The sequence below is a fragment of the Hibiscus syriacus genome, unplaced genomic scaffold (assembly GCF_006381635.1).
Source record: "Hibiscus syriacus cultivar Baekdansim isolate YM2019G1 unplaced genomic scaffold, ASM638163v2 tig00001818_pilon, whole genome shotgun sequence".
NCBI lineage: Eukaryota > Viridiplantae > Streptophyta > Magnoliopsida > Malvales > Malvaceae > Hibiscus > Hibiscus syriacus.
The window spans coordinates 1,421,315-1,434,356 of record NW_024061892.1 but is presented as its reverse complement, the minus strand read 5'-3'; the positions used below and the strand labels follow the sequence as shown (position 1 = coordinate 1,434,356).

Genomic DNA, 13,042 nt, shown 5'->3' with positions numbered 1-13,042 from the left:
TCATTCACATTAATACCAAATAATCTGCTCTTCGAAAGATTAATCTGCAGCCCCAACATCAACTCAAAGATCATAAGCACCCTCCTCACATTCTTCAACTCCCCAACTGAAGCATTGCAAAAAAAATAACAGATCATCAGCGAATTGAAAATGAGAGAGCTCGAAAGAATCTCACGGACTCCCAATCTGAAAACCTTTAAACAAGCCTAACCTCACAGTCTTTGACAACATCAAGCTCAATAGTTCACCAACCAAATTAGATAAAAGTGGAGAAAGAGAGCAACCCTAACGTAGACCCCTCACAATCCAAAATTCATCAAAAGGAGAACCATTCACCAACATCGAGATGGAAGCCGTAGAAAAGCACATAGTCATCCACGATCCCCACTTCCGACCAAATCCCATGCAATCCACTATTTTCAATAGTAAACTCCAATAAATTGAATTATACTCTCTTTTAAAGTCAACCTTAAACGCAACTCCTTCAAGGCATTTTCTCCACCAACAATCAATCCCCTCTTTTGCGATAAAGGAGCAATCCATAATTTGCCCACCCAGGATGAAAGCAAATTGGGAAGAACCAACTTAACTCGTTTAATACCTAAACTACCAATTTTGGTCTGTTTTAATACTTAAACTTTTAATTTTTTTTCAAAACTTACGTTAAATTTTGAACATGTACTAAATTGAAACAAAAATTAAATTTTAGATATAATTTTGAAAAAGAATAAAGTTTAGATATTAAAACAGACTAAAATTAATAGTTTATATACTAAACATTTAATTTACCCTAAAGTTTTCAACAAAAGTAAAATTAGATTTTATTTTCTAAATATTTATTTTTGACACAAAAGGAGCAGCACAAACAAAATCGATTTTTGACACATCTATAAATAGCAACGAAGTGTCGGCTTTTAATTTCCTCCAAATTTTCTTCTTCAAATCGCAGGGCTTTCTCAGCTCTCTAGAACCCTCTATTGTTTATATGGCATCTCAAGCCAGCCTCCTCCTTCAAAAACAGCTCAAAGGTACTCCTTTTCTTTGATCGATTTTAAATTTAATGATTCTTAATACTATTTGCTTTTTGAGGATTTGGGTGGATTTTGAAACGGGTTCTAATTTATGTGTTTTGGCTAGATCTTTGTAAGAATCCGGTTGATGGGTTCTCTGCCGGATTGGTTGATGAGAACAATATCTTTGAATGGAGTGTTACAATTATTGGACCGCCTGATACTCTTTAGTAAGTTTTTTTTTCTTTTCTTTTTTGCTGGTAAAGTTTCTTTTTATTTTGTTGAAATTAGTTGTTTCTTATGGATTCTTTGATTTGGATTTTGTGTGTAACATTGGATAAGGAGATTAATTCTTGATAGGGATTAGGGTCTTGAAATTAGATTGGCTTGGCTGGATTTTAATTGATGCCATAGTTGATTTAAGGGTCCTCTATTGAATCCGAATGGAATTATGGGTTCTAAATTGAATCTCTTTCTTGAGCTCTAGGTGGCTGTAAGGTTTGGAATATATGGTTTTGAGTCTACCTAGTGATTGTGTTGCCAATCCCCATTCAGTTAGATTTTTGAATTGGTTGCACACGGAAATAGATACAAACAAATTGTTCATTTTCACTTTTTATATGGAATGACTATGGGTAAGGGATGCTGAAAGCCTCTATATATGAATCATTAAGACCTGATTCTTGTGGATTTGGTTCAAGGGAGAATAATAAATGGTAGGTTCTTAGCTTCTCTTTGGAGGTTGTTGGTTATGACTGGCAAAAGTTTTCGTCCTTGTGCTTTTGGAAATTGTTTAATTGCAAACGCTTCTCAAGAATGATATGTGTCTACTGCTAGAATAAGTTCCATTCCAATGTGTCTTAACTTTCCTCTCTAATGTATCTTACCTTCCCACTGCTTATTTTCTTTTTAATACTTTGTCTTCAAGTAATCTTGATATGGAATTGAGTTCCTTATGGCATACCATGTGACTTTATGATTTTTGTTCATTAATGTTCTTGAACATAAATATTCTAATTTCAGTGAAGGAGGATTTTTTAATGCCATCATGAGCTTTCCGCCTAATTATCCAAACAGTCCTCCAACAGTGAAATTTGCAACAGAGATTTGGCATCCTAATGGTATACCTTTGTCTGTTCATAATCTTGTGCCTTTGTCTAATGCAAGAATTAATACGATCGTTAATGTTTTTGCAGTTTATCCTGATGGGCGTGTTTGCATTTCTATTCTTCATCCTCCTGGTGATGATCCAAATGGCTATGAACTTGCAAGTGAGCGCTGGACACCGGTCCATACAGTATGTTTGTGAAGTTTCTATTATGCTTGAATTGTCTTTTTATTGTTTTACTTATTTATTATATTTTTTCCTGTTCAAGTGCCAATAACATTCATAGTGCTATAGATTTCAAATTGCTCAAACATCAATTACTTTAATATATGGACAACCTGTTCCTTACTGTTGTCCTTTCTCTCCTTTTATCTTGACACTATGATAGTGCTTTAATAAATGTATATCATTACAACATGGCAGGTTGAAAGTATTGTATTGAGTATAATATCAATGCTTTCCAGCCCTAACGACGAATCTCCTGCAAATGTTGAAGCTGCTGTAAGTGATTGTTGAAATTCTTGATTAAATTATTCCCTTTTTTTTGTTTTAGTTAGGCTTTTTGGTTTCGTTGATTCTTATTCGGCTTCCTAGTTGCATTTCTCCCTTCAGTATGATTTATTAATTTCTGTGGTTGCATGTGATGTTACTTCCGAATATTTGATGCCATAACATGGCGTCCAGCCTTCTACTATGGACTCTAGTGTTATGAAACTCCCTTTAAAATGCTTATTTTTATCAAGCTCGGTTTATCATTGATTAAAATGGCACTTGGATTTTTAGTGAATTAACATAGTATTCTTTACCTAGTTAAATCCATGCCATTTTGTTACTCTGGGATATCATCAAACCACTATGGTGGTCAGCATATCGCTCTATCATAGAATCATGTGAATACTAATGAATCTGAAGTTGTTTGACATTGGTAGACTGTTGAGATTGTAAAACCAAGGAATTGAATTCATGCACCATCATGTTTTCCTGTGTTTTTTTAATCAATACTTGTCGTTGATACTGGCAGAAGGAATGGAGAGATAGGAAAGATGAATTCAAGAGAAAGGTTGGCCGCTGCGTCCGGCGATCACAAGAAATGTTGTGATTGGCGATGGCTGTTACTGCCGTTTCTTGTCTACAACTTATGAACCAATGGAATGCGTTATCTTGAAGGGAGATCAGATGTGGTTGATTACAGTGCAGAGCCCTTGTGAACCCAGGGAATGCCTCAACTTCTCCCCACGTTTTTCCTATTTTATTTTATTGTGCCCGTAATTAGTAATTTGTAATAACTCATGTTTATGCTGCATTCGAAAGCGTTTTTGTTTTGGTTAGTGTCTATTGGCAAGCGTTCTTGTTGATCAACGCGTTTGTGATTGTAACGCTTCTTTTGATGGATTTATCTTTTATTAGACGGTTTTATTGATCCTTACACTAGTTTATACCATCTCCTTTCCAAGATCAACTGGTACGCAGTGGGGGTTAAGCTTTTCAAAAAAATTACAAAATTTATTCTTGTTATAGAAAATATGAATTTTTTTATTAGTATATAATTTTTTTAATAATCTGGGTGATAGCAAAATAGTATATGTTTCGAGTTTTCTTAATTAATTAATAATGCATACGTATCCTCTTGATGGGTTTAGAGGTGTTTATCTTTCATAAGGTAAATTTTGGGGTTGAAACTCGTACACAGTGAAATAATGTAAACATTTTTGGTCATTCGATCAACTAATACATCTTGATTTAATGATTTATTTTATCATTAAGGAAAAAATAAAATTAAAAAAATATTTTTAAAAAATATTAAAAACATAAATACTAAGAGATACTTAATAGAATATTATTTGAATATCTTTAAAAATAAATAAAAAACTAAAACCACAAAAATTATAAAATTAATATATATATATATATATATATATATATATATATATATATATATATATATATATATATATTATTAAAATAGTTAAATGCTTTATTCAGACAAGTCTTTAGCACATTAAACCTAAATCTATTATGAATATTTATTTTTGTGGTTGTTTATCTTTATTTACAAGATAGAGGTTTGATATACTTTATTATTAGGACTTTAATATCTATTAAGAGTTTTATGTGATATCACCTCCTTATAAATATGGAGTTCAAAGAAAGCATTGTTCACAACTCATATGATAAGAATAGAGTTCTCTCTCCTTATTCTTATATCTCTTCTTTTTGTTATTCTTTTCATTGCTTCGTTTAGATTATTGTTAGGTATGGCTCAATCCGCTCCAGCATCTGTCCATAGGTGCGGGGGCTTTGCTCTCGCAATACGGTACATGGTATTTTTGTAATTGTACCGGAGTTACTCTTATATACTGTAATTGCAACCCAATTTTGGATTATTGCAAATAATAAAGAGAACATCGGCTCATTGCTCCCGAGAACGTAGGCACATTGTCGAATCTCGTTAAATCTTGTATTCTTTATTTTCTTTACTTTTTGTTGGTTTCCTAAGTTAATTAGCACGTTTTCCCCAACAATTGGTATCAAGAGCAAGGTTTGAGATGGCTATGTCAGGTGCGAAATTTGAAGTGGTGAAGTTTAATGGTCATGGTAACTTCGGATTATGGCAAATGAGGGTAAAGGATTTGTTGGCACAACAAGGGATTTTGAAGGCTCTACGAGCTCAAAAGCTAGAATCGATGAAGGACGATGATTGGGAAGAACTGCAATAGTGAGCAGCATGAACCATACAGTTATGTTTGGCAAATCTAGGTTATCTATCACTTAATGAGTCTATCGTCTCAAAAAGATATATTGTAACACCCCACTTTTAATGAAATTAGGGACTAAAATGAAAGATTCGAAACCTTGCAGTCTAGATTTGAACTTTTAGGGAGTTCATCAGCTAAACTTGGAATTCTACCATTTTTACTAGTTAGTGAAAAATAAACCCCCAGTTGAGTAAACAAAATCCCCAATTTCCCAAACCCTAGCTTCAACCCGCCGCTTTCCGTCTCCACCAAATCCATCGTCGTCCGATTGCCATTGAGCACACCACTACCCTGATCTGACTAGCCATCGACCGGTGATCAAAACTCGAGCCTCTTCACACCGAACCTTGGCGTTGTTCGCCGTAAAAGTTCATTGCAAAGCTTCACCGAAACCCACCTCCATCGCCTCGATTTCTCACGTTTTTTCGGTCGATCCGGTGGCCGTCTCACCTCACCACCCTCAACGTTGCTTTCCATAAGTGAGTTTGACCAGAACCCGGTAAGGATCGTCACCTCACCGTCGCTGCTCCGTTCGGCCACCGTGGGTAAGTCATCGGTCACTTTTATGGTCATTTCAATCATGATTTTTGGGTTTGGAATTAATTTGGTTGTTTTGGATGTATGGATGCTTTTAGAGTAATCGGGTAGCCTCAACGGCCCTTGTCGCCACCGCACACGCCTCCACGGCCCGACAGTGCGCGTAGGATTCATCCGCCGGTCCAGCCGGACCGAACTAGTCCAGTCAAACCGGTCTGAACTGGGTTTGTTTGACCAGACCGAGTCAACTCATTCGAGTCAACTCATCTGAGTCAAATCATTGACTTTGACACGTTAACTTTGACCGAAAAGTCAAAAATTTTGAAAAGTCCTATTTTTTGTTTTTCGACGTCATGAGTCCGAATATGAAGTCTGTTTTGCCAAATTCACACTTGGTAAGCCGTTTTTCAGTGATTTATCTTTTGAATCAAATTTGGTTTTCTGATTAAGTTCAGTTTCTGACGTAAATTCAGTTGCTATGTATCCGAGGAATTATTAGACGTTGAACTCAAGTTCGATGTAGCTAAAAGTATCACTAGCTAGCTGGTCAAGTTCTCTTATCTCACACTTACCTAGCTACCTAGCTAACACTCATCTAAGCACCATGAACACCAAGCGAGCATCTTGGTCGAGCATGACATCAAACCTTGGCGTGGAGAATAATGTGCATCAAGCTTATCCTACATCCTAAGGCGTGGAAGGTTATGTGCAAGTAAGGAGGTTGTTTTATGCATTCGCCAAGCATGTGCACATCTTGTGCAAGCATTTAGGCGTTAAACTTCAAAAGGCGCACCATTAGGCCAAAACATTGTTTCCATTCACTTAGGCGCCAAAATGAAGGATTTATCGATATTCGGCCAAGCACAATGACTCTTGATTCAAACCGAAACAACATCACCATTCAAATTCCTTTGTAAACAATTAATTATGTCTTTATGTTAGGAAACAAAGGCTTGCCGAACCAGTATGTAGTCATTCGGATAAACCTCTTGATTTCTTATAAATACTTGGGCATTTCTTTTGTAAAACATCATCCTTTGATCATATATACAAGTGTGTGAGTTATCTCTTTTTCCTTAGTCCTTTTGAGACTTTATTAACTTATCAAGTACCAATACTTGTGGCGTCAACACCTTTATATTTTCATTGATACTTGTGGTTCCTAGATCTTTATATCTAATGGGTCCAAGTCTTTAGTTTACCACCCCTTGAGAGAGCATATAAAATCTAGGTCTATACTCCTTAGCATAGGTTCTTCTTTGAGCATTTATCAAGATTCTATCTTCGCCATCATCATCCCTTTCTTTCATAAACCACTCCCCACTGCCAAATCATCAAAATCAGCCCCATTTCATCATTTTAAAAGCCCGACTTCATCACCATTCATCAACCTTCCAAGTCATTCTTGTTTGAAGTTGTTCACTTACTTGCAGGTTGTTTGCTGGCTTCATAGATCCACAATCAAACGTAGGTTTTCCCTACATCATAAGGCGGTTTAGTTCTCCTATATATATATGTGTGTTTTAGTTTTAATTTAGTTATATATGTGTAAGTATAAAAAATGAGAGATAGACAATAGAATGAAGCTTAGCAAAACTTTAGTGGAGTTTAAAAACTGGTCGAAGTTAGTGTTTGTACTTGCATTTTAGTTTGTATTAATAATATTGGGTGAGTTATAAAGTTCACTGAGTACCTATTTACGCTTCCAACATGAACTGTCTTTTCCAATTCTTCCTTAATCATGGTTGTGATGTTGTGGACGTGAAATCATCTATACGAATCTCATTAGGCAATTTATCCATACTTGTACCTAATGCAAGGATTGACCGATTTTTATTAAGTTTACACATGCAAATATATTATCATATATACATGTTAATATATTAACTTTTGGTAAGAGGGTTCACGATGAGAACTAGAAGAACAAACAATGCTTTTGTAGAATTATGGGAAGTCAGAGAAGATCTTACCCTAGCAGAGGCCTTAAACGCGAGATAACTCATTGTCGAAGTAGACACGAAATGAGCAGTAGAGGTACTTAACGAACAGAAAATGGGGGAGCACTCAGTAATCATGTTTGTGAATTGACTGCAAAGAGCTTCACAAAGAAGGATATATAAGTGAATTTAGACACGTTTGACGTAAAGAAAATAAATACGCGGATTAACTGATAAATATGGTGAGTACACAAGAGAATACATAAATATATTGGCAAACCCGCTAGAGGAGCTTATTTCATTGTTAACGGCAAATGCTAAAGGAAAAAAATTACTCTTAGAATGTAAACTGCTGATCACATATAATTCCTTGATGTAAAAAAAAAAAACACACGTACGTATATATATATATAAAAGAAATTATTATAACGGATATTTTATAATTTTGATTATTTAAATCCAAAATTCAAACCCTTATTTAGATTATTGTGAGGTTCACACTGGCGTTTTCACTAATGATTATTCTTTTTTTCTTCTTCTTTAAAGTATTTTTTTATTAAGCTAAGATGACTACAAAGTAATATATATTATAAATACTCTCAATCATTTAACAATGAATGCTCAATCACTCTTCTGCTACTACTGGTGCTCGAACCCGTGACCTCTAGAAACGACAATGATTCCTTTAACTACTGAGGTGCGTTGGTTCGTGCATCTTTAAAACCAACTTTTCTTAAAAGCTTCTATTACATTTTTAAGCGTAAATTACACAAATGTTCACTAATATTTGAGTAATTTTTGTTTTTTCCTATTGAAGTTTTAAAATTAATTAATTAATCATTAACATTATCGATTTATAACAAATCAATAACTATATCTTAATAGTCATTAATGTGGTTGACAAAAAGCTTACCTTACTCGTTAATTGCTTGCCTAACCATGTCGACCATCATGCTGGAGAGCCCATTAGATTGATTGATCACTTCTCCAACTTAAAATAAAAGAAACGCAATTCCTAAAACATAATTTACCTTATTTGATTATTATCATGCATAAAATTCCTTCACCTCTTCTGCAATATATATATATTACAAGTGAAGATAGAAGACTCCATGGACATGTCACTTTGTAACTGTAGGCAACCAACAAAGGTGGCCACTACTTGAACAATAAAAATTGTGAAGAGGTTCTCTGATTGCTGAAATTATAGAAAGAAGATGATTAAAAAATAAAGTTAGATAAAAATAAAATATATTTTTAAGTTAAGATAAGAATAAAATATATTTTGAAGTTGAGATAAGAATAAAATATATATTTTTAAAATAATAATAAAATATATTTTTAAAATTAAGAATAAAATATATTTAATAAGTTAAGACAAAAATAAAATATATTTTTAAAAGGTAAGATGTAAATTTAAATTAAAATATATAAATTATTTTGAATTTAAGTTAAGTATTTATACATCTCAAGATACAAAATATATACCACATGTTGTCTATTTGACACTAAAAATGATCTTAGCTTTATGGTTGCACATATGCTTGATTGCCCAAACAATCTAGTATTAATTTCCATTGCCCTCATTTGTGTGTTGTTTAATGACATCCGGTAGTAAAAAAATCTATTAAATTAAAATAAATTTAATTCTTTAATTAAATAGTGATATGCATCATGCAAGTGGTTAAGTGAATAGTTTACTCTTTAAATAATTTAAGTTTATAATATTTAAAACAATAAAATAATATTAAGGGTAAATTATATAAATAATTCTCAAACTTTTAGGACGCTTGCATTTTGGTTTAACTTTTAAAATTTGCAATACAATCATCAAACTTTTAACTCGTTTTTATTTTGGTCTCTATTGTTACCTCCCGTTAAATTTTGTTGATGTGTAATTTTCTTTCCCAAGGGCAATGGGCAATGACGACAATGACCAGCCCATGCATATAAGTTAAACAAGGGTTGCGGTTTCTAAATACTCAAAATAAAATATTCACACTTGAAGTTGAAGACTCCCTCAACTTCTTTTTTTAGCACAGAAAGCGAAGTTTCTCTTTGTATATAAATAAAATAGTTACTATTAATTAAAAAAAAGGAAAATCTATTACTTGAGATTTAGACATAAGATCTCTAATTTACAAAACTAAGATCAGAAGTAAATCAAAAAAAAAAAAGCTTGGGCCTAGGGCTGTTCATTCGGTTAAAATCGAACCGAATTAATCATAATCGAATTAATCAAATTTTTTTTTCTTTAATCGTTAACCGAACCGAATAAATTTCGGTTAATTTTTGAATTAACCGAATTTTTTTTAAAATTTTCTAATTTATATAAAAATTAAATGTTTTTTAATTAAAAAAAGTTTATAATTAATTTAAATAATATATAATTATAAAATAAAAATTTCAGATAATTTTTTTAATTAATTAATATTGATTTAGGTTTAAAAGTTATTGGATCTTAAATTATTAATTAGGTTTTAAATGGTTTAGGCTTAGCCCATATGTTATATATAATATATATAATATTTTTTAATTAAAAAAATAGTTTACAATTAATTTAAATAATATATAAATATAAAATAAAAAATTTATATAATTTTTTTAATTAATTAATATTGATTTATGTTTAAAAGTTATTAGATCTTAAATTATTAATTGGATTTTAAATGGTTTGGGTTGAGCCCATATGTTATATATAATATATTTAATATTTAAAATTTAATTTCGGTTAATTCGGTTAATTAACCGAATTCGAACCGAATTAACCGTTAACCGAATTCTAAAATTTTTCTTAACCGTTAACCGACCGAACTAATTCGATAACCGAAATCGAATTCATTATTCGATCGGTTAACCGAATTAATTCGATTATTTGAACACCCCTACTTAGGCCTAACCTCACAGTGTTCGATACTGCACGACCCTGCTTCCATCAGCATAAAATTCAATTCCATTCCTTTTAGAAGAAAAAACATTAATAAGGGACAGTGAATTACCGATTTCCCCATGCTCTGAGCACACGAATCACTGTAGCAGATCAGATTAAAGAAGAAAAAGAAACTAAGTAGAATAAAATGAGATATGGAATCAGTTTCAAGGAAAGAACAAGAGGAAGCAGGTTAAGAACAAATTTCTACATGCTAAACCATTTTATTCATATTCATATTAGCAGATCAACTCTTACATCAAAAACAGAAGGGGATTCATGTACCATGGTATTTGATTATCTAATAACCCAAAAGGGAAAATACAAGAGATCAAACAAAATCAAAAGTCAATTATCTTCAATTACTGAAGCCAAACCAGACACCATCTTTACCCCAGATAGGGAGTTCTTGGGCTTTATCTCTGGCGGCTTCCACTCTTCCTTCTCCACCTTTTCCTTTCCTTCTTCGGAGACCCAGACAAAGCAAATATGGATTCCCCCAACTCAAAATCTTCAACTGAGTTTTGCTCTTTCTCTTCAGGATTCAACTCTAACAAAGGTTGGCTTTTCCTCAACATTTATTCCAAAAACACAAACTTTAAACAAACCAAGAGTGTTTTTTTTATCATGGAGTTCTTTGATCTTGAAGACCCTTTCACTAGCTTGAAAAAGATACAATCTCAGCTGTTTTCTCTTCAGAATCTGATCACATCCCTTGTTTCAACTACTTACGGTGTTTGAAAACCAATAATTTCCATGCTTCTTTCGGACAGGAAACCGTTTCTCTCATTCTCCAGGTACCCTTTGTTTTATCATCCATGGATTTACTCAGTTTTTGTTATTGTTTTTGTTGTGTTTTAAACTTTGTTTTTGTTTTTGGTCAGGTTCGGTATTCTTGCAACTTTAATCCTTACACTCTATATTTAGCTGTTACTTACATGGATCAATTCATTTCTAGACAAGATATCCCTGTAAGTAGTTCATAGTTAATGGATTTTACTGTCTTGTTTTGGAGCATTTTAATTGACTGGATTTGAACTTTTGCAGCAAGGTAAACCATGGGTTTTGAGGCTAATTTGGATTGCTTGCGTTTCTTTGGCTGCAAAGATGAAGGACATTCATTTTTGTTACTCTAATTTTCAGGTAAAAGAATAAATCTTTACTCTTTCATGGATTTGAGTGTGGGAGTGAAATCTCGTTTGAGTAGTATTTGGAGAAGTGATATTTTAAAAAGAGGAAGAAGAAGAAGTTGCCACGTCAGAAAATTAACGGGATTAAGTGTCATGTCAATAAAATCTAACGAGAGATAACGGTAGAAATTAAAATAAGAATAAACTAAAAGTTTGATGATTGTATTATAAATTTTAAAAGTTAGGTGACCAAAATACAAGTATCTTAAAAGTTTAAGAACTATTTATATACTTTAACCTAATATTAATATCAACTCAATCGGTAAGTAAGTGTAGTCATAAAATAGTTAAGAAAATTTGCATTACCAATAATTGTAAAGACAAAACTCACAGTAAATGGACGGATGCTTGAAGGGTCAACTCCTTATAATTCACGTGTTCGGCAAAACATCGGATCTTGGATTGCGTGGAAATCTAAATCTTTTTAGCGACAAGTGTGGATTAATTGGTCTTTCGGCGACGGAATACCTTAGAACGACGGAATACAACAACTTAAAATAAGATTAATAAAATATACGATCGAAATTATTATAGATAATTCTAAAATATTAACTTTTTAATATTTTTGACTTAATAAAAATTATTACGAAAAAAATAATATTTTCAATTACAATCTAAAATATTATAAAGAAGATTTACATACAAAAACTATTAAAAATTAATATTTTAAATTATACGCAATCTAAAATATTATATCTATTTATAACATTTTCGATTATTTCTTTATTTAATCTTATATTAAACTATTATATCATAGAACTTCCCTGTGTTCATGTTGTGCTGCGCCCATTATTCATACCGTTGAAATTTTGCAGTCAAATGAGAACAAGGGGCATTCATTTTTTTTTTGTTATATGATAAAATATAATCAAATTATCAAAAGATTTTAATAATTGAAGGGACTATTATAATTTTAGAAAAAAATTAAGAGTTAACATTCTTTAAAAAATTAGAGTGAAAATAATTATTTTAAAAATATATTTAATTACTGATTTTAATAATATACTTTTTTTTTAGATTTTAGTTATTTTATGTTAGAGTCGACTCTAATTTATATAGATATAAATAAGCCTTTAGGGTCGGCCTATATTTTATTACTGTACTCATAATTGAATGTTTATTTTTTTTAAACATTTACTATCTGTGACCACATAAGCATTTAATTATGGATAGGTTCTTTTTTTTTACATAATTTATTTGGAAAGAAATTTATTTCCATGAAAATTAAACCATTTCTAATTTGGAATTTCAGTATTTTTTTGTTGTCCACTTAATTTTAGGTTTCATTTGATATAAAAATAAAAATCATATATATTACCAAACCAATTCCATTTTTTTATAAAAAAATCCATGGTTTTAAATCTGAATATTTACATTATTTCAAACAAAATAAGTTCATAAGATTAACATCAGATAATACGTAAGTGAAATAACCAGCATCGCAAATATTTTCCATGGCCAACGATAATCAGATGCTCATCAAATGTTTTGTCATGTTCCCAAATCCCATATATTTCATTTTTTTTCTCTACATAAATCTCTTAGATAATCTAAAATCACTTACTCTTTTTTGTC

General features: G+C 31.9%; 1 protein-coding gene across 1 annotated transcript; it reads left to right on the top strand.

The window, feature by feature from the left end:
- Positions 1–909: 909 nt before the first annotated feature.
- Positions 910–3,250, top strand: LOC120135023 (ubiquitin-conjugating enzyme E2 7-like). The gene is made up of 6 exons (XM_039151395.1): positions 910–1,028; positions 1,138–1,240; positions 2,034–2,131; positions 2,207–2,307; positions 2,542–2,619; positions 3,140–3,250. Exons 1-6 carry the CDS (start codon positions 986–988, stop codon positions 3,215–3,217), a joined length of 501 nt encoding a protein of 166 aa, XP_039007326.1. The 5' UTR covers positions 910–985; the 3' UTR covers positions 3,218–3,250.
- The last annotated feature ends 9,792 nt before the right edge of the window (positions 3,251–13,042 follow it).

Coding starts and splice junctions, on each gene's coding strand:
- LOC120135023 (XM_039151395.1), top strand. CDS start 986: ATGGCATCTCAAGCCAGCCTCCTCCTTCAAAAACAGCTCAAAG. Junction 1,241..2,033: donor GGACCGCCTGATACTCTTTA/GTAAGTTTTTTT, acceptor TTCTAATTTCAG/TGAAGGAGGATTTTTTAATG. Junction 2,132..2,206: donor AGAGATTTGGCATCCTAATG/GTATACCTTTGT, acceptor ATGTTTTTGCAG/TTTATCCTGATGGGCGTGTT.